The 22,184-nt window shown below is 44.0% G+C and overlaps 1 protein-coding gene across 6 annotated transcripts in view; it reads right to left on the minus strand.

Annotated features, from left to right (window-relative positions):
• The window catches only part of PAQR3 (progestin and adipoQ receptor family member 3), a 473,228-nt gene that overhangs the window by 298,300 nt on the left and 152,744 nt on the right, over positions 1–22,184 (minus strand). For all 6 annotated transcript variants that reach the window (XM_069626346.1, XM_069626350.1, XM_069626345.1 and 3 more), the window contains one exon: positions 18,275–18,437. In XM_069626346.1, coding sequence (XP_069482447.1) covers positions 18,275–18,437 — 163 coding nt within the window. The remainder of the gene's footprint in view (positions 1–18,274; positions 18,438–22,184) is intronic.

A 22,184-nucleotide genomic window follows, 5' to 3' on the forward strand; every position in this document is an offset into this window, starting at 1 on the left:
AACCATTATATGTATGTATGTATGTACTTGTTGGACATACTTGTGTTATGGACTGTAACTAAGCTAGAAGACTTCTTGTACTGCGGCGCCCGGCTACCTAAGGGTTTGACGCACATTACCAAATAAATAAACAAACAATAAACAAACAACTCCCCCCTTCTCTATGAGATAATTCTGCTTACTTTGCTTTTGCACTTCATTCGCTTTATGGTGACAGACAAGGCACCTTTTCACTGAGACTCTCGATTGGGCTACTTCCTTTTTCCAGACCACACCATTACTCGTTACCGCTGATTTCACAGCAGTCTTTATTTCGCAGGTCACTCACCGGTCTGCCTATCTTTGTGTGTCATCTACATGCGTGCAGCCTTGACATGCGATATAATGTTGCCACTTTACACTTTCTATAACACACACCGGTCTCTCAGGTTGTTTGTCAACTCAACGCCTGGGGGCGTTTCTTTCTTGGTTCTATGTTATCCAATTCACAAATCAAGGATAATACCACATGCTTGGCCTCGCCTCCCCAACTCTGCCGTTCACCCGGAAGGGTGCTCAGAGTGTCTTTAGGTGTTGCCTTTTACCAGTGTAAGGAGAGCTAATTGGTATCAAGTGCCTGACTTCGCCTGACCCGATTAAAGGGACAAGTCCAGTACGATGCAGAATAGTTAGTCTTGTTACTTTCAGTCACCCTCTTCCTCATCCCAGTGTTTGTGTAAAAAGCGGGCGGAGGGGAGTTGTGATCTCAGAGTATCCTAAAAAATAGGATGGGCTAGGTGAACAAAAAAAGGGGGGGGATAACGCGTCTCACCATCGGCTGCTTCACACCCACTCCTCAAAGACCCCTCACCGAGGTGATCCTCCCGGACTGGTCCACCCCCAGGAACTGGATCCGAAATCGATGGCTGTGTCCTGGTCACCTGGATGACAAGTCCCTGAGGACTAGCAGGTGAGACACCCTTTGGTTTCTCACACAGCCCATACCAATCTCTGAAAGGACAGCCCCTAAAACTAGATAAAGGCTTCATGCCTGCTTTTGCCCCGATTTATTCTGTACTTCTTGGTGTAAAGCTTTCCCAGGGCAGAGATCTGTATCTGCAGTGCTGTTGGACTACCAATCCTACCCCGTCCCCAAACTTCCTTTCTTTCACCGTCAACATGCTTCTTTCCACCTCTCTGGAGCAATGTCATCCCCTTTACGACCCAGGAGGTGCACCCAACTTTGTGGGGAGCCACTTTGATGAATCCACATTCTTTATTTCATCTTTCCTCATCTCATCAACCTCCCATGAAGAACCCCTTGCAGGGATCAGCATCATTATAAAATTGAAGTTACAGAGCAACACCAGATAAGGTGGGCAGATTAATGTATAGCCTGTGGCTGTGTGAGATGTGTTTAAGGCCAAAGATTGTGGTCCCTGTCTCGATTACCTGGCAAACATCTGACGAACACCATGTGTAGCCCTAATGGACACTAAGGAATGTGAAATGATCATCTAGGGGTTTTATACCTCAGGCAGCCCTTTCTCTGAACCATTTATACATCCAATTACCTTAAGCACTTGATTTGTGGTAAGGAATGGAGTCCACAGACTGCCCCATCTCTCATCTGCTAATTCCCAGATCTTTGTTGCACGTGCTGTACAATCTATCTAAGAGAGGGAGACAAAGGGAGGGTCTCTACAGTGTGAAAGTGAAATGAAAATTCCTGCAAAGGCCATTGGTAGGAGTGAGGGTGGTTTGCATTGTAATTTTTTTTTCTGTTTTTCTATAGCCATGAGGCAGCACCAGGCTCCTCACAGCACGTTAATCACAGCCTGGACGACTGCAGGCACCCCCACCAGCAGTCCACGAGTAATGACTCCAATCACTGACCCCGCCCTAGAATCCCTACATTCCACGACAGCGAGTGACCCCAGCCCACCAGCCACAAAACCAATGGTTGTAGAAGATCTTAACAGGCACAACCAGTCCACCACTTCCCATAAATACACCCTTTGTAGTAGGAGGTACAGGTAGGGATAAATTATAGATAGAAACGAGGGTGGAAGCCTTGAGTGTGAGGAGTGTGATATAAACTGAGCATAGAATGTGTGGGTCAGCATGGTTGTGTTCCTCCCCTGCCCCTGGTGCCAGTCCAGAGCCTCCCAGGTGCATGCCATAATGATGCAGTAGTAGGAGTGCACAATAGAAACCTTGGAAAAGCAACATGTGAAGAGCCTGACCTTCAGTCCCTGGAGAGATGAGCCCAGCTGACCCACGTGGGAAAAGGCAGACACTGGAACCAATCATAACTTGGTATCCCCTATGGAGCAGGACCATGTATACAGTCTCACCAATCAGTAGTGTGAGTTTAGACCCTATGTGATGACGTCATTTAGTGTACTATTCATGATAATTCAGGCAGAATGTTCTCGGGCAGCAGAGTCCTCTGCTAACACCTTTACTTTTTGTACAATTAAACCTTGTTAGCCTTTGGCCATGACCTCTGTAGGTGTTGAACGAATATCTTTCTTGTGCGCCAACTAGCCATGGCCACTGGAAATGTCAAACCATTACTTTGTTACCAAACACCCATTGCCCCCTGCCTAGTAGAAGTAGGCACTACAGATGTTAAATATTTTTTTTTCGAACTCCTTATTCCTGAAATAATTTCACAGTAATCAATACCAATAACTGAAATTCCTGCAGTAGAGTAGCAGTTTGCAGATTTCTGTGATAATGGGGAAAATTGCTCAGAATGAAATAGTCTTCCATGTCCTCACAGGCACTCAACATGTGTCCCCCTTCATTTTTCCAGGACGCCTCACATTTGCTTTTTACCTCCATATCCCTCTCCCATTACCCCCCCTCCTCCCCATCACTCATTGCTTTGTGAGACACATTTTTTCTAAGCTGGTCTTGGAGCGTTGCCGCTGTAATCTCGTGGGATTCCTGCAGTCTTCCAATGTAAAGCAAAAATATGCTACCCAGAACTGGCTCCCCAAGTCATCCCCAAAATCCCAAATTCACATGGTGTCTTTTTTCTCCCACTCCCAACCTCTAGCCTGATGTGACTGCACCAAGGCTGATATCAATGTTTTAAGGAGCAGTGGGGCAACCTCATGTCTCTGTCAAATATATTAATAACTACTGGATTGATTTACCCCAAACCCTTCAAGGAAATTAAGTCAATGCTTTGTGCCCAAATTGTTTCTAATTTGATTCACATCTGCCCAGCGGTTTTCGCGCTGCAGCTGTTTAAAAACTGCATTTTTTCATGTTTTCTTAATAACCTTTTCATTTTTTAACCAATTGTTCCCAAAATGTGCAGTTTTGGGGGGTCCTTGACAATACTTTGGTTTATAAAAGGTTATTAAAATCCATCCAGCAAGTGAAATGTTTTAGCCTCTCTCAACCTCTGCTGGAAAGCACCAAGATCGATATAAAGGTTTTAAGTTGCAGTGGGCATGCTGTTCTTCGTCAAATATTTTTAAAACTACTGGATGGCTTTACCTCAAATCAGTCAAGGAAATTAAGTCAAAGCTTTGTGCACAAATTGATCCTTATTTGGTCCGAATGTGCCAACTGTTTAAACGCTACGGCTGTACAAATACTGCACTTTTTCTCTAAGGGAAAATTAATGCGAGTACACTTAAAACATAGTTTTTATGTTTTAATAATAACTTTTTCATTTTCTAATGAATTGTGGGGCTCTCGACAAACGTCTTCTTTGGAAAATTTCATCCAAATCCATCCAACAAGTCAAAAGTTATTAGCCTCGCTCAACCTCTTCGATGTAAAAAAGCACCTAGGCCGATAAAGGTTTTAAGGAACAGGGTGCAGCCCCTTCTGTTGAATATTTAAAAAACTACTGTATGGATGTACCGCAAACAAGTCAAGAACTAAGTCCATGCTTTGTGCCAAAGTGGTTTCTTATTTGGTCCAAATCTGCCCAGCAGTTATCGAGTTACGGCTGTTCAAAAACTGCACTTTTTCTCTATGGGAAAATGAATGGGCTGAAAACTGAGAAACTGTGGCGTTTTTCTTACTAACTTTCATTCATAACATTTTGTTAGCAAAATGTGCAGTTTGGAGGCTCTTCACAAACTTTATGTTTTGAACATTTTATTCAAATCCAACCAGCAAGTCAAAAGTTATTAGCAATTGAATTTTGGGAGAAAAGGGCAGTTTTTAATTTCTGAAATGCCTCTCTGCTGCAAAGCACCATGGGAGATATCTGTATAATTTTGGGAGAAGGGGGCACGCCCTTCTCCATAAAATATTTTTAAAAGTACTGGACGCAATAACCCCAGACCCCAAAAGGATTGCAAGTCAACGCTTCGTGTCCAAGTTGTTTCAGACCTGGTACAATTCCGTCCAGCGGTTTTAATTTTTTGATTTCCTATAGAACTCACTATTCACCGGAACTATACTGCGGCAACCACCACACTATAATGTGTGTATCTATGTGAATGAAGTGTTCTGGTGAGTGCCCTGTGTTTGATAGAGAGGGGCCATATGGGTGCATTGCTGCATTTAGAATATTTTAAGTGTCCACAATGCTGTACAACCCGTGAAATATCCTATTTTGTCAACAATTGTTCACCAATTTCCTATTGCACATATTGTTGGGAGCAAAAACGCTCATTGTGAACATGATCTGCATTTTCTTTTTTTTTTAAACTTTATTTTATTGAGAGTCACATCAGCACCAACATATCACAAGTACATCACAAACAATACAACACAATAGTATCAACATATATGTCATAAAATAAGCGGTAGGTCATGGCGTAGACGAGGGGGAGAAATCGCTATCTGATGGCATGTTACACAGATAGTTTCTGAACGAAGCCCAAATGTCCTTGGGGCGGCAAGTTGCTGATACAGTTAGTACATTTTGTTCTTCACAGGAGGTCACAGAGAAAATCGTCAATAGAGGATGCATTCGTGGCTTTCCAGCATGTCAATATGCAACGTTTCGCAACAACACAAGTCACATTAAAAAGATGTCCGGTGGTCTCAGCCACCTTGCCGATGTCCCCGTAGAAATACTTCAAGCGGGATAGTGACGCAGGGATTGACGTCATCTTTTCAAGGATGCCTCCGACTGAGCCCCAGAACGTAGATATCAAAGGACATGCTCAATACATATGGATGGCACCCGCATTCTGTGGACCACATTTCAAGCACTCCCTAGTGTAATTCAACACAAACATGGCTAGCTTAGCAGGGGTGTAATGGAGTTGGTTAAGAATCTTAAATTGTATCAGCCGTAAACCAGAGTTCAAAGACACTGATTTGGTGAGTTGGCAACATCTGAGACATTATACCTCACTCAACGTCACACCAAAGTCTGTTTCCCAAATTGATTTTATGGCATTTAAATAGCTGGAGTGCGACTGCACCAGGGCATATGTTTGTTGGTTTGTTTATTAATTTGTAAGGTGCACCGAACTGGTAAGTAGCTGGTTACATAGTATGATAGGTTACATAGAGATAGAAGCATACATATAATGGCATATTACATAGATGTAGGACGGTACAGATAGGGTTACATAGTGATACATGTTGCATATAGATAGATGGTGGCAAGGATAAAAACAGGGGGGTAGATAGAATATACATTATGAAGTAGGCCAGGTGAGTACAAGAAAAGCAGGTATGGGTACAGTACATTGTTCAGGGCACACATATCAAGCAAGTACGATAATTACAAATCTGAACATGCTAGGTCAAATATCGTTAGATCGTAGCCTGTTCACAGTGTTACGTCTAAAGCGGAGGAAGGATTGGTCGGTTCCGAGAGAGAGGTAGTGCATTCAAGGACCGGGCGGCTTTTACTGGGAAACGCTTACATCCAGATTTATTTAGCTTCAATCTGGTTATGTTCAGGTAAAAGGCGTTTGTTGCTCTAGAAGGGCGGGTAGTGTGTTTTCTTGTTAATCGCTCTGTTAGGTAAGGGGGTGCTGCGTTGTTTAGGCATTTGAAAGTAAGGGAGACTGTTTTAAGCAGGATTCTGTCATTTATCTTTAGCCAATGGTGCTCTCTTCTAATTTCTGAAACATGTTCTCGAATAGGTATGTTCAGCGCAGTTCTTAGCGCATTGTTCTGTAAGATTTGGATTTTGTCTAGGTATAAGGCGTTACAGTAATCCAATTTTGACAGTATTAGTGTGTTAGCAAGGATGATGCAGCTAGCCTTGGATAGGAATCGCTGACAAGTCCTAATTAGCTTGCATGTGTAGGCAAAAGATGATGCCAGAGATGTTATCTGTTTGCTAAGGGTTAGAGTGGAATCAAGGTAGAAGCCTAATGTTTTCACTTATGTAACTACCTTGAGTATGTTTCCATCTATATTGAAGGCCGAGTAGCTGGAATTTTATTTCTTTAAGTTGGCAGCTGATCCGAGAATCAGGAGCTCTGTTTTGTCGTCATTCAAGCACAAGCCATGGGTTGCCATCCATGCCTGAATGAGGTGGTAAATTTTATTTACCAAAGCCACGTCCTCACCGTAATTGCCCGAAAGGGGAATCAGGATCTGGGTGTCATCTGCATAGCTAGTGTAGGTGACATCCAGCCTGTCCAACTTGTCAAACAGAGGCTTTGTAAATATCCTGTACATGGTCAACGATACACAAGATCCTTGTGGAACGCTGCATGTAGTCTGGATAGGGTCTGCAGATGCTGATGGGGAGAAAACTCTCATCGTTCTGTTATTTAAGAATGATTGCACCCAGGCTATGGCGTCGCTTGAAAAGTAGGCAGCCAAGGCCAGATGCTTGCACAGAACTTCGTGGTCCACCAGGTCAAAGGCGGCCGACAGGTCAAGGAGTAGCATGGCAGTTTTCCCTTTGCACTGGAGTTCATCAATTCGGGTTTTTAGGTTGATTAAAGCTGTTTCCGTAGCATGTTGTGGCCTGAAACCGGATTGGCGAGATCCTAGGAGATGGTTGGCCTCAAGATAGTTATGTACACTACGTTGTTGATTATTTTGAAGAATAAGGGCACCATGGTGATGGGCCTGTAATTAGTTGGGATAGAGGGGTCCAGAGTCTGTTTTATTAGCAAGGGTAGCACCCAAGACTCTTTCAAGTTGCTTGGGACAGTATTGGTCATGAAAGAGGCGTTAATTAGTTTTGAGATAAAAGGTGCTAGGTCTCTCGCTGCATCTTTGATTATTTGGGTGGGGCAGTTGTCACCCTTGCAGTTTCAAAGACGAGATTATTTTTTCCGTTTCATGGATGGATACTTTAGTAAATCTAAAGGGTTCTGGGGTGGTAAGGGAGTTGGTCGGGATGGTCGGTTGTGGTTCAGGATTGGGCAAGGCGGCTTTTTTGTCCGCAATTTTATTTTGAAGTAGTGTTATTTTGTTGGCTAAAGCATTCTGCATGCTAGTACACCATAGTTTATCCTTGGGCACGTTGTCAGTGAGTGGGATTGGGGATTCCATTTCTCGTAAAATCACAAAAAGTTCCTTGGTATTGGAACTGGCATTTGCGATTCTTTCATTATAGAGGTCTTTTTTTGTGCAAATTATTTCCTTTCTGTAATTTTTAGCAAAGTCGGTCAAGTTCAGCTTGTTTTGCTCTGACGGAGTGTGGCGCCATAAGGTTTCTAATTTTCTTTTTTGTAGTCTCAGGTTTTTAAGATGCGGTGTAAACCATGCACACCATGCATTGAGATGAGCACGTTGTTTGCTTCTGCGCATTTTGACAGGTGAGATTGTGTCTAGAGCCTTGGACATAGTTTTATTGTAGGCTTCGACCAGGAGGTTGGGGTCAGAGGCACTTGAGAGAGAATTGAGCGAAGGCAGGATAAGTGGTAGTAGTTTATCTGTGGTAATATTTATTTTGCTCCTAGTAGGGAGGGGAGGTGCCACGATTTGGTCTTTAGCCAGTTGTCTGGATGTGGCTAGGATAAAGGCTATCATATGGTGGTCAGTCCACAATTGTGGGGTCACCATAGTGATAGTAGTTTCGCAATTCTGGTCAAACACGCAGCCTAAAGTCCTGCCTTTGATGTGGGTTGGTAGGGATACTCTTTGGGTTAATCCATGTTCTGAGAGGATGCTGGCTACTGTTTGGGCGTTTTTATCCGCAGTATCATTAAAGCCGAGATTAAAATCACCTAATAATAGTATTTGTGAAGAATCTTTGGTATTATTAGATAGAATACTGGATAGGTCCTCCTCAAAGATGCCGATAGGACCCGGAGGTCTGTATAGTAGGTAAATGATTAGGGTGTGGCAATTGGAGATGGGGAGTTTGGCAGTAAGCATTTCACATGATTTCATAGGAGGTGAGGGTGTGAGTCTTATAGCAAGGTCAGCTTTAGCTATGCGGCCTAAGCCGCCTCCTTTGGCGTTAGTTCTACCAGCTCTGAGTATTTGGTTATCGTCAGGTACTGCTAGTGTAAGGGCTGGGCCAGCAGCATCATCATGTAGTCAAGACTCTGTGACAGCTAAGATGTCCAGGTCCGCCGTAGAGATCAGGTTGGCAATTTCTGTGGCATGTGCTACTAGTGATCTTGTGTTGATCACAGCTCGTTCCAGAGATATTGGTCATATTTTTAGGATCCTGTGATCTGGTGCAGAGGGGTTTAAGTGGAATGGTATTAATTTTAGTCTTGTGAGGAAGGATGTACGTAGAGGTCAGTGATTCCCAACAGGGTCTCTATGACAAGGCTAGGTACGGATTCGAGCACAGGGGTATTTCTGTAATTTTAAGGTTAGGCGTCAGACTCTTGCTACTCCTAGGCTCATGAAGGTGTGGTAGTCTGGCCCGGAGTCTGTTTCTTACCGAGAGGGCATGGTAGTCCCCTAGTAAAGGTCAAATTAGATGCTATGAATTGCAGGATGATTATTGCTAGGATAAGGGATTGTGGGGTGTTATGCTTCATTTATGCTTGGTTCAAAATGGCACGGGCGCGCAATGCATTCTGGGAGCGCTCTGAGCCATGTTGGATATTTACTTCACACCGCAGTGAAAGGCTGCACACATTTTGCTGAAGTGTTAGATTCACAGTGCTGAAACAAACATGCTTTTCCAAACCTGGTATGAAGTCAAGGCCATTTCTGCTGGGAAAGCCAACGTTGTTATGGCTTGCTACTGTTCTCCATGGAGCGTGTTTTTTTTAGAGCAGGGAGGCCCTGCGTTCCTTGGGGGGAGCTCTCGATTGACCCAGCTGGCAACCGACGGCTGTTCCTCAACTGCGCAGGTGCAATTTCCAGAAGGTTCGAGAATTAACTCCCCTTTGTGGAGTGTGCATAAGAGGGGGTCAGGTGAGACTTCAGCCAGAGAAGGACGCTCTGTCTGGCCTTCCTGTGAGCTGTGGTACTCTCCGCCTGGCTGTCCCCGGAGTCTTCCAGACGCTTCTGGACGAGATGAGGACTTCGATTACGCTCACAGTGATATATTTCCTTTTGACTTCTTTACTTCTTCTGTGAACTATATCCATATTATTTTTATGAGTTATTTCTATGTACTTGTAAGCTTTGAATAAATAGCCGTAAAGAGCTGATTTATCTTCTAAGAGTGCGTGGTTGTGAGTTATTGTGTCCGTCTGTTTTTTTGGCCCAAAGTACTTGCTCCATAATTGCATTGATGATTTATGGTTGTTTCAAGCACTTTTCGGGGGAGAGCAGTACATGGGGACAACTGGTTGTTCTTAGTGGGCATAGTTTCACAGTTGTTCAGTTACTCAGTTATAAACAGTTTGTAGTCATCAGGGATTAGGCCATGTGCTGATAGTTGAACGACTAGTAGAGCAGGATTAGGCAGTCAGTACAGTAAAATAGAAATCAGGCCAGGTTGATATAACTGTGTAGCATAAATTATGATCAACAGACATAGCAGACTAGTGTGATTCGTCAGATTACACAGGGATGCTGGTTATGCCAGAATAAAGGCGATCAAGTAGTAAACTAGAGAACAGGCCAGATTGATATAGTTCCAACAGGGACTGGTCATGCATAAACAATAATCAAAAGGCATAGCAGGCTAATATGATTCATCTGGTTATATAGGAGTGCTGGTTATGCAAGGATTAATGAGGTCGAGCAGTGAACTCGAAAACAAGCCAAGTTAATATAATTCAACAGGGCTGGTCAGGCATCAGCTATGGTCAACAAGCAAAGGCTAATATGATTCACTTTGAAATCAAGCATGCACAGGATAATATATTTCAAGCCAAAAGCTAAGCATCAGGCAAGGTTAATGCAGGTCCGGACAGTATGGTACACATCGTACAATAGGTTTGAGACCCCCCCCCCCACTGGTCGCCATCATGGGGTCCCATGTCGTTTGCAATGCTTTATCTTTTTTTTTTTTTTTTTTTCTTCGCTCACTCCTGCAATGCTTTATCAAAAGTGGGGGAGATACCAGAAAAATGCCAGAGTGGAACCTCAGGGTCACAGGGAACAGTCACCCCGATTCTTCTATTTATCTTGGACCATGCATGAGCAGTAGTACTTACGGGGGTCGAACTTGCAGAGGTCTCTGTGGCTGGGACTGAAAATGACAGATCGAAGATCAGTAGGGGAAGCTGCATATTTCTCAATGGGGATATGTGTGGCTATATCAACGGGGCCAAACCAGTGTTTGGCGAATTGGGCTTGGGCTACCAAGTAATATAATTTGAAGTCTGGTGCTGCAATGCTGCTGCTCGAATATGGCTCTACCAGTTTGACCCATTTCATCCTTGCAGTCCCCACGCCCCATAGAAATGAAGTGGCTAGCGGCTGAAGCTTTTTTAAAAAAAAGCCTTGCCTGATGGGGACATTACCAAAATAGTATAGTAATTTGGGGAGAACAATCATTTTAAAAAGCGCTACTCGGCCATATAGGGAGATCGGGAGCTTAGACAACAAATGAAGTTTGGCTCTGAGTGTCTGCAAATATTCTTCATGATTATCTGCATATAGTGTATGTTTGTCTCTGGACACGACTATACCTATAAAGTAGTGGACCCGCACAGGGGACCATTTAAATCTGCTAATATTGGATAGGTTCTTTGTCGTAGCGGTGAGCACGAACAGTTCAGATTTGGAGATATTGATATTATATCAGGAGTAACTTGAAAATTGTGGATATCGCGCATTATTGGTTCCAGGTTAACCTCAGGATCTTGAACATAGAGCAAAGTACCATCCGCATAAAGGGATATTATCTGCAGAGGGCCCGTCATTCTAATGCCTCCATGTGCATGTTTCTCCCGGACAAACTCTGCCATGGGTTCATTTGCGAGGGCAAACAATATGGGGGAGAAAGGACAACCCTGTCTGGTACCCCTGCCCAGGGAAAAAGAGAGAACATAAAGTGTGATTAGTGAGAACTCTCGCACCCAGGTTGGTGTAGAGTAATCAGACGCATTTAATGAAGTATGTCCCCAATCCGAAGCATTCAAGCACCGAGATCAGATAGGACCAGGAGACTGAATCAAGTGCCTTCTCTGCGTCGAGTTCAGCGATTGCTGCATTCACGTTAGGGTTAATCTGTGCCATCACTCCCAAACAACCTACGGAGAGTCAGGGCTGTGGATCGCATAGGGATGAATCGCGACTGGTCAGGATGAACCAGGTTGGGCATTTATGGGAGGAGTATAGTGGCAAGAATTTTGGCAAAAATGTTGGTATCAGTGTTAATCAGGGAGAGAGGCCTGTATGATGACATGTCACGAGCGGGGCGTCATGGTTTCAGGAGCACGGTTATTATAGCTTCACGCATGGAGTCCGGGTGCGTGCTTCGGTCCATAGCCTCCTCCCAAACATTCAAAAGGATGGGGGCCAGTTTCTCTTGGAATGTTTTGTATAATTCAGCCCCTAAGCCGTCAGAGCAGGGCACCCTCCCAGATGTTAAGGACTTGATGGCACTCGTTATCTCCTCTAGTGTGATGGGCAAATCTAATGGGCTGGATATCGGAGGAAAGAGCAGGGAGTTCGAGCCCCCGTAAAAATGCGGATGTTTCCTCAGCAGATCTTTCGTCACGGTTAGAGTACAGTGTCTTGTAAAATTGAGTGTATGTGGCATTTATGTCTTCATCCCGATTAACCACCTCAACCTTGTGTCGTCTGCATACTGGCTATAGGATTATGATAGCTTTCAGCTTTAAGCATGTTGGCCAAAAATTTACCTGCCGTGTTGCTCTCACTGTATCTGCGGGCTCTGGCTGGGGTTGCCATATATTGTACCTCTCTGTCAGCAAGTTTATGAAATTCTCCCAGTAATTTATGAATGTCTGCAAGGATATCTATTGTGGGTGGCATTGTAATCCTGTTCGAGTGTCGACAGTTGAGACTCCACCTGGCCTAATTCCTTTCTGACAGACGCCAGCAGTCCAGTGGTCTTAGCCATCAGAATGCCCCGAACCCACATCTTGAATGTTTCACACAGTGTTGCATGGGACCGCACAGAGCCTTCATTAATCTCAAATAATTCCTGATCTCTACATAAAGGGATTCGCAAACATTAGGGTCTTTAAGAATAGCTTGGGGCATCCTCCAACGTTTGGCACGCGGGAGGAGACTGTGTAGTACTATGCAAAGGGAGATTGGGGAGTGATGCAAGAGACTACGGGATGGATATCGCATGTTGACACTGCATCCGAGAGAGATGAAGTGTGGAGCCAATGGTCTATACGAGATTCAGAATCGTGGACACACGAATAGTACGGATACAGTTTGTCCATCGGATGGAGCATGCGCCAAGCATCTATTAGGGGGTCTGTAGCATTATCTGTTGCAAGGTGGTGGCAGCCCTCGTGAGCCTGCGGGGGTCCCTGGAAGACCCATCTAACGTTGTATCTAGAATACAACGCCCCACAGAACACGAGTCTCATCCAGTGGGGTGAGCATGTCCACTACCATATTCGGTACATATGTGTTAACCAGTACCACTGAACGGCCCACAATCTCACCCCACACCAATACAAATCTACCTAAAGTGTCTATTTTACTATTCAAGTATCGGAAACCCCAATGATGGATGAATTAAGGTAAGAAACTCCATGGATTGCGCTGAACATTCCCTACAGTATCAGAGTGGACCCCAGCGTGCATTGAAATTAACATTAACATTTTTAAGTGAATGCGTCTCCTGGAGCATTTGTCCTGTGGGTTGTGTCTCATCACATATGCAGCCACCTTCCTGGCTTTAGCTGGGTTGTTCAGATCCCGCACATTCCAGGAGAGCAGCCAGACTGTCACCCCCCGCTCACATGAGTATCACGCGCCATTCGTGACTATTACATTCACCATTTGTTTGATATACATGAATAGGTTGGGCACTGTCTGCAGTGACGTGGCTCTCAGTTTTCAAACATTTAACAACCCCAACTGACCCCAGCCTAGCGCCAGGGCTAAAATATCGCAATCCCCGCCCTCCACCCCAACATGATGATGACATCCCTGTTTGAACTTGCAGAGGTGCGCATGTTGCGGCCCACAACTGCCACAGCTGTATGCGACCCATCCGGCACAACTGAACAGTTTTAGTTCAGTGCCACCCAGACACTTTATTCTTCATTGCAGAAAAAAGATATTGTACTCAGCATCGATCAGTCAGCTGGGTCTCTTCTGTCCGCCTCAGGCTGCGGGGACCTATTCTGGCCAGGCTGTCACTACCGTAGCGGTAGTGGAATTGAAGCCTCAATAGTTCATCGCTGCCGCAGGATGTTAAAAAAAGTGTGCTCGGCTGCCATGTTGTTTACGTAGCTTCGTCGGGAAGATCAGTGCGTATGGAACGTTTTGCAGTCGCAGTTGCCTTTTAATTTGCTCGTATGACCTTCTCTGGGCCTGCACTCCCGCAGCAAAGTCCGGATAGATGTGTATGTTGTCTCTGTCGTGGCGCAGGGGCCCCATCTCTCTCGCCAGCCTGAGAACCGCATCTCTGTCCCTGTAGTTAAGCAGTTTGGCAATAATGGTGCGGGAGGGGCTCCAGGCTTAGGCACAGGGGCCAGTGTATGATGGGCTCTCTCCACAAGGAAATTGTCCGAGAAGGATAAGGCACCGAAGAGGGATTTTAGAAGCGCCTCAACATGCAGTTCCATAGGGCCCTTACATGAGGATTCTGCCACGCCCACAATGTGAATATCAGTCCTCAGGGCCTTGGATTCCAGGTCATCACACTTGCCACACATTTTGGCTACCTCTCCCTTTAGCAAGTTAATGTCTCAGGTGTTTTGACCAATTGAATCTTCATTAGTACTGACAAAACAATGAAAAAACAAGCTTGACTACCCCACTATTAATCCCGGGTTTGTGATACAGGACAGTGTATATGGTACTGCTATTAATACTTTTAGCGGATAGACCACGTCACAAGACACATGCTTTTTTCAAAAAAGAGATTAAATCAATTTATTCACAAAAATATATATATATAAACAATCCAATAAAAACTGAATAGTACTATAGACCATCTAAATCTACATGAGTGGTGAAAAACAAGACTGGCCAACATGACACAATCGGAGACTCAGGAAACACATGCGTCCTTCCGCTACTCGACCTGTCAGCTGTGTTTGATTTGGGCGACCATGATAAACTATGCCTAGCGCTATCGAAAATGTTTCATTTCTCCAAAGAAGCAACCACATGGGTCACATCCTTTCTATCAGAACGAACGTCTAGAGTAGCCATTGAGTAGGAGGCGGCTGCCCCTATACCAGTACCTCTAGGAGTACCCCAAGGCTTGTGCCTCTCCCCCATGCTATACAATGCCTACACAAAACTTCTCTTCGCAGCATTAGATGCCATGGGAGCAATCTCTACTAACTTTGCGGATGATACACAGATATTCATCCCAATCACTGGCAACCAAGATCAGGATTCTATCCTCAAATAAAATCTACAACCTCATTCAAATCTAGATGGCACCAAACAGTCTTTGCCTTAACGGCAAAAAGACTGAGATCCTCATGGTAGGCTCTCCAGCCCGACTGAAAAGACTACCAAGGCTACACATCTATTGTCATAGATGGTACTCCTATTCTTATCTCAAAGCAAGTTAAAAAGCTAGGTGTATATCTATACTCTAGCCTTACCATGAGTAAACAAGTCAACTCCATGGCTTTATCCACGGCCTACACAGCTAAACTCATTGCCCTTTGTCAGCAATTTCTCACTCCTCAGAACTACATCACCCTAGCCAGAGCCCTTATTTTGTCCAAGTTAGACTACTGTAATATACTTTTGCTAGGCACCAATAAGAAAGATCGAGCCAAATTGCAATTACTGCAAAATAAAGCACTCAGAGCAGCGCTTGGAATAAAATAAAAGGGACCACATCTCACAGACTAGGAAAGAGGTACACTGGCTTCCCATACAAGCAAGAACTCTACACAAAACACTTACCACCACTCACAAATGTATCACCCTAAATGCTCCTACCTATCTGAACCAATGCCTCACCTTTACAAACTCTACCAGATCGATCAGATCTAGTTCTAGCACTCATTTACTCATCCCCCGATTCAAGAATTCAAGGACAGGAGGTTCCAGCTTCCCTGTAGCAGCTCCCAGATCTGTAACTCACTCCCACTAAACATAAGCAACAAGCCTTCCCATACTCAGTTTAAGAAACTACTAAAATCCTGGCTATTCAACAAATTCTAACCTGTTTACCCAAATACATTCAGTACTGCTTACTACTATATGTTCTGATACTCTCTAGCTCATACCACCGGTAATCTTTACTTGCTCTGTAACTCATGTCACTGTCTGCATTTTCCCCTGACATTGCATCCTTTGTAACTAGCAAGATCTACTGTAACCATGTAATCTACGCTGTGATACCTCCGGGTTTGGGCAGATTATCAAATGCAATAAATAAATTCAATAAAAACCCTAATGGTGCAATACCATGCCTTGCTGAGGAGGGCAAGCCAGCAGGATCCCACTCTTTCCACCTTCTGGGTGACACATATGGTAGGAGCCAGTCCAACCCAGCCACTATCGGCTCTATCCCATAACATATCAACATGGAGAGTTCAGTCAAATTGTACATCCTTTAATCTTCTCCCATTCCACCTCTATAGGCTGTATGTAAGCACACTGTTCCTCCACCAAACGTTTGATCCTGAGTAGGGCTAACCTGATCTGCTGGACTCATTCCTATATGTGCTACCAAATCCTTGGGATTTGTTATTGCCTTGGTCTTTCTCGCTTTCTTCCTACAACCTCAATGCCACTTTCTTCAGCTACCGGCTTCAATCCCTCCTGGGTTGCTCTTCATACTAACACTTGCATCCCATTTCTCCCCACGCTCTATGTTGCCACGCCCTTTAGTTTTCCACTGTCACCACCTCTCCAGTCCATTTATGTTCCGATTCTTCCACCACTTTCATGGTTCCAGCCTCTTCCAATTAATAATTAGCAAGCAAGACCCGCCATTTCTATAGCAGGCTCAGTCCTACCCCAGGGAAGGCCTTAACCTGAGTGTTTACACCCGTGAACATCAAAAGAATTAGGACTGCTATTGGCTACTTCCACTGAGAACCGCTGGGACTGGTGAGAGCTCAGTATTCTGGCCCAAGTTGATATCTAGTTGGTCTGCCTTTTTAGATTTAAGATCCGTGGTTTAGATCTCCCTAGAGGGTGCTGGCGCTGTACTAAGTGCCGCCCTGTCCCTAGCGTTTGAACCCCTCCCCCCCCCATTGAAAAACAGAGGTAAGCTTTCGGTACAGTGCGATTCACGTTGGGCTAGGTGCCCATGGGGAGCAGGATACTCTGCTTCCTCCTGTGCGAGTGCGTTTGTGCCTGTAATGTCAGACCTGAAACCCTATTTGAAGGAACGTCACGTTCAACACAGGTCCGACAGACTTTCACAGAAAGTCTTCCCAACATAACAGGTGAATGGATAATTGTAGCACTGGCCTCGCCTCCTCCTCTGATCACAGTGGATCACTTAAAGGATAAAACCTTCTTTTCCACTGTTGGGGACTTGGATATAGCTAGGCTCCGTTTCAAGCTTGCTCACTTAAAAGGTGGAACTGTTATATTCATGTACAGTCAACAGTGAGGGTCGGGATCAGTGCTTGAGGTTCCCATGTTAGTTTGCCCTGATCTTTCAAAGCATGGGGTGGGAGGCTGGGAGAGGACTCTTTTTAGTACTTTGTTGCAACGCAATGCGAATAGCCCCTGCCAAGTGCCAAAAACAAGAAAACGGTGGCTAGAGCATACTCTGCATACCGCCCCTGGGTCCAACATCAACTGGCTTGTGTTGGCACTTGCCCTCGGATTCACTAGCCTGAAAATTCCCAAAACCGGGCATGGGACTTTGTCACAGTTCTTATGGACATCCTGGGAACCCAAGTTTTAGGTTTTCAAGAAGTTGCCAAATGTTCTATAGATAAAATAGCTGCAGTGCCCCAGTGTAAAGACTAGTTTGCCAATGCCACCAGCCACCCTCAGTTGCCTCCCAGTATCCAACTGTGACCCATAAATCTCTATATGCCTTGATGAGAGTTCACTATTGTAAACTATTATAGGATTGTAATCATTGGGCCTCATTACAAGTCCGGCGGTAACCACGCCGGTAAAACCGGCAGGTTGCCACCAGACTTGTAAACAGTTGCCAGCACCTAGCTTTCCGGTAACACTGGGACATTACAAGCCCCGGCAGACCGGGAGCTCAGTGCCAGTATAATATGTTCTTCCCCATTGCCATAGAGTTGCAAAGGACTCTATGGGAATGGGGACCACGGAAACACCAGCACTGGTAATAACGGTGGCGGTGCTTCCGTGAAAGTCTGTGGGTGGGTGCAGGTCTGCCCGGCAAGTCAGACCTGTCGGGCAGGAGGGCACCCGCCCTCCGGATTCGTACTTTGCTGGTCCGGAAACAACAATGTTGGTACACTTACCGCCACCATTGTTTCCCAACCGGCAAAGTTGTAATGAGGACCATTGTGTTTGAGAGAGTTAGGAGTTTGTGCTGATATTTTCACCCCTATGTGTGGTATCTGTAACTTTTGCAACTTTATGTAAATGTACTGGTCCCACTCCACTTCCTGAATACAGCATAGGATAGCTCTAACCAGTACCTACTGTTTAGCCCGCTATAGTTAAATCCTCACACCAACACATTTTGAATCGCTTGGTAATCCGGAATGAAAACAATAGAAGTTACACAAATTCAAGTTAGGACATTTAGAATAAACCATGCAGCACTGTACTTATGTACTGGACATAAAAACAGAGCATGTGCCCCTGCCCACAGAGCTAAGATGGCCAATGATCCCTGAGCGTCCTAAGACAACAAGAACATGTATACAAACATTAGGAGGAAATATCTTACCTGAAAACAGAACAGACAAATAGAGCAGATAACAAAATCTTCCCTGGAGGCATTTGCTAAAGGCAATACAAATGTCATGTCATAAACCCCCAAGCTGACGAATAGCACGAAGCCCAATAGATGACTCCATATGTTCACAGTCTCATTTGACAAGATAAAAAGGCTGCAAAAAATGAAAAACATGAATTAGGGTTACAAATAATATTGGCCTGCCTTCTATCACCCTTATTTTCTTCCATTTGACTAACAATTGAAGAGGACAATTGACGTACACTCATTCAGGGACATGGTGTGCTAACAGTCAGGTGAAGGCCATGATTCAGAAAACAAGCACTACCTGTGTTGCTTTTCAAAATGAGCACCACTGCAGAATACAGGCATTGGTGGAATCAAAAAACAATCTCACAAATACATTTATATGACAAGTGAACATAATGTAGAGAGACTAACAAGCTTCCGGAGAGCTGCATGCACACATACAATGCTAACAAGCCTCAATACATTATTCTCCTTACAGTCCTTAGCAAAAAAGTTAACCTCTAAATAATTGAGTGGACAGATATTTATTATTTGAATTCCATCCAGAGAAAGCAGACACAGTTGCTACTTAATTTTCCAATACATTTACAGGTGTCCATAATCAGGGCAAGCTAACTCCACAAATCCTTACATATACATGTATTGACTGAAAAAACGTTGTTAAAAAGGGACGTTATGGTTACAAGTAAAACCAAAAAAAACAGAATTCGCTAGTTATGGTAAACTAAGCAACCATAACTCACACCACCACCATGCACTGCTAAGTCTAACACCCAGGACATGAAAGGTGACATCACAAATGTCATCATAAGGGACCAGGTCACCACTTTCAGTGGCAGCGTCATCAGTTAGCAGAGAAAAGATTCACAGAGAATTTTCCTATGGGATTGCGCCATTATAAAACACTTCTGTGAATCAGGCCCCAAGTAAAACAGGAACTCAAAAGTAGAGTTTTCATAAGTTTCCAGAACTTAAGGAAGTACAGTTATAATTGGAGTAGGAACACTACTCCCAAGACGAGCACTGGCCGAAGACAGTGACATTCCTCCCGCTCTCTGGTTTCAAAAAGCGGTTGACAAGCAGAGCATTGGAGTTCCAGCAGCAGAGGGCTCTATCAGGGAAGTATGTAGGGAAACAAAGTTGGACATATTCGAGTTTTTACAAGTAGCAGGAGCCAATATACACATTTTAGATAAGCAATAATACGATCCCTGGGCTTGAGGCCCAGGATAAGTCTTGCAGCCCTATTCTAGATTAGCCAAAGGAGGCATACACAAAACAGGGGGAAGTAATGGCACAGGCTGTTGCAGTAGCCAGCTCACACAGAAATAGGGTGTTACAAAGGTTGAGCTTCTCGGTGAAGGTGAGGAACTGTACAATGCATATAAGGAGGTCAAGCTCGAAGCATGGGCTTTCTTTACAAGCTCCAAAATGTAAGTAGTAAAGAAGAGGCAGGACTTAAAAATAACCCCAAGGTTTTTAGCCTCACAAGATGGTGAAAGTAGAGGGCCCAAAGACAGCAGCCAGAGCGTAGGAGAAAAACAGGGCACAGGTGTCACAGTAAAAAATATCTCCCATTGACACAGAGATTGTTAGCGGCACACAATGCCTCGATTGCACAATTAAAGATAAAACACGAGAACAACAAATTAGTTCAGGGAAGTTGAAGGAAACCTTTGTGTCATTAACATAACACTGGAAATTTAAAAAGACCAAGGACATCATGTAAGCCTGAGGGACGAAATAGATATGGAAAAGCCACAATTATAGGATAAAACCGTAGGGCACTCTATGGGTAAACAGTAAGGTGGTAGTGTAGGCACAGCCCAGTTGCAGCTGGTAAGGAAGGTCAGTGAGGAAAACAAAATTAGCTACTCCAGCACCTGCTCCATGATGCTAATGGTATCATGTAACGTTTAATGAGGATACAATTCTTGCCCATCTAAAAAGGTAGAGGCAGCATCACAAAGGACTGTCCTCAATTGTACTACAATTAGTGGTCAAAGTGAGCGGGAGTGGTACAGAGCAGAGCTCCTCTACTTGTTTTAATTAAGTTTTACTGTTCCTATACTTTGATTTTAAAAAGAAACTGTTCCGGAACGGTTTCGTTTTAAAATAAAAGTGTGAGAAGAAGTTGAAACTTACACGTTCAGTGCACTACACTAAACATTGCCTTAACCATCAGGTACATCTCTTTGGGGGTTTGTATTGTGTGTGGGAGGGGGCATTGTGATGTGGTTTCTGAGGAGTGGGTGCAGGCCACCAGGGAAAATAGTTCCACTACTTCTTTTCGTACACTTCGACCACTAACTACAATCATAAATACTATATACAATTTAATTATATTATTCCACCATATTACAAATACTATACTCCCACTACATTACCTATAATTACTGTACACATTACTACAGGGTGTGCTGCTAGTGGCAAGATTCTTGGGGGCATGGCCTATGGCCATGCCCCCAAGAATCTGGCCACTGGCCACAACCAGCACTATAGAATTAAACCACATATACAATACACCTTCAAACAACAAAACTCACCCAGAGCCCCCTCTCATCCATGTAATGTCAGCAGACAGTAAAAAGTGACCGTGGACTTGGCGACACTGCAAACACTTTTTGTCACCTATAAAAACAGCTCCATATCATCTTTATTCCAGCCCCTCTTTTGACCACTAAATAACCCCAAATCTGGTTTCCAGACGTTTTCCCCATTGCGCTATCCAAGGATCCAACATGGCAACCGTTTCGAAAAATATGACACTTCACATAGTTCAGGAAAAAATTCTGACATTTTGGCCCCTTTGCCACTTATAACATATAGTGTTGCACATTATTGGGCTTTATTATATTCTGTGCTTCAAATGCAGAGACAATTGAATCAAATTAGAACGTTTTCTAATGACTTCTTCTGTTTATCTTTTATATTTATTTTATTTTCATAATTGTGACATTTTTTAAATATTTTTCAGATTTACACGATGGATGTATTTGTATGTGTAGATGTATTGGTAAATGAAGTAGGGTCTGCTTTCTCGGGATGGGATTCATATATTAATATCTGGCCACACAATTACTTAGAGATGACCCTTTCTTTCGAAGGACTGTCTCACTAGATAGTGTATGTCACCCAAGATGCCTTGGGCTAATCTGTGGTGCTTCTAAAACAACAATCTACTTTATTAATATACATTTTGAATATATTGGTGGTGTTCAACTACCCAGTTTCTTCGATTATATTGGTGCTGCCCACCTACCCAGTCTCTTCTAACAAGTGAACATTAGAGATACTCATTGTGGTTATTAAAACTCCTGCTGCAAGGGCCCTCAAGTGGAATAAAACCAGGTTGGCTGTGCAATGGGCTTAAATTAAGGAGTACTTAAACCTCAAAGTTAGTTTTCTAGAAAACAATGATGGGGGATGGTCTTGAGGAGATATGACACTTTACAAGGAGCAATTAGATATGTGTCTTGTTCGTTAAACCATGCTAACAATTGCTTAAACTTAGTATAGAGTCCAGTTGGTTTTATGGGTCTTCCAAAGCTGATAAGCAGCTTCAGCTTAAATCTATGAAGGCTGTTCCACGGGATAACAATACAACCGCTAGAAACCGAAGGATGTATGAAATTACCAAAGTAACCAGATATGAAACACAAGAGAGAATATGGGAATGACCAAATGCTGCTATTATTGGCGGAGACCATGCTAAACTCTGGTCGTAGGTGGAATGGCACGTGAATACTTCCAGAATGTGGTAGCTAATATTCCGGAGGGTGATTGGATGGCACACTTACCATCACTGTATAGTCCAGTTAACAGAGAAGCCACGGGCCACATGGGATAATCACCCTGAAGGGCAATAGAG

Source organism: Ambystoma mexicanum, chromosome 6p, assembly GCF_040938575.1.
Source record: "Ambystoma mexicanum isolate Mex_15411 chromosome 6p, UKY_AmexF1_1, whole genome shotgun sequence".
Taxonomy (NCBI): domain Eukaryota; kingdom Metazoa; phylum Chordata; class Amphibia; order Caudata; family Ambystomatidae; genus Ambystoma; species Ambystoma mexicanum.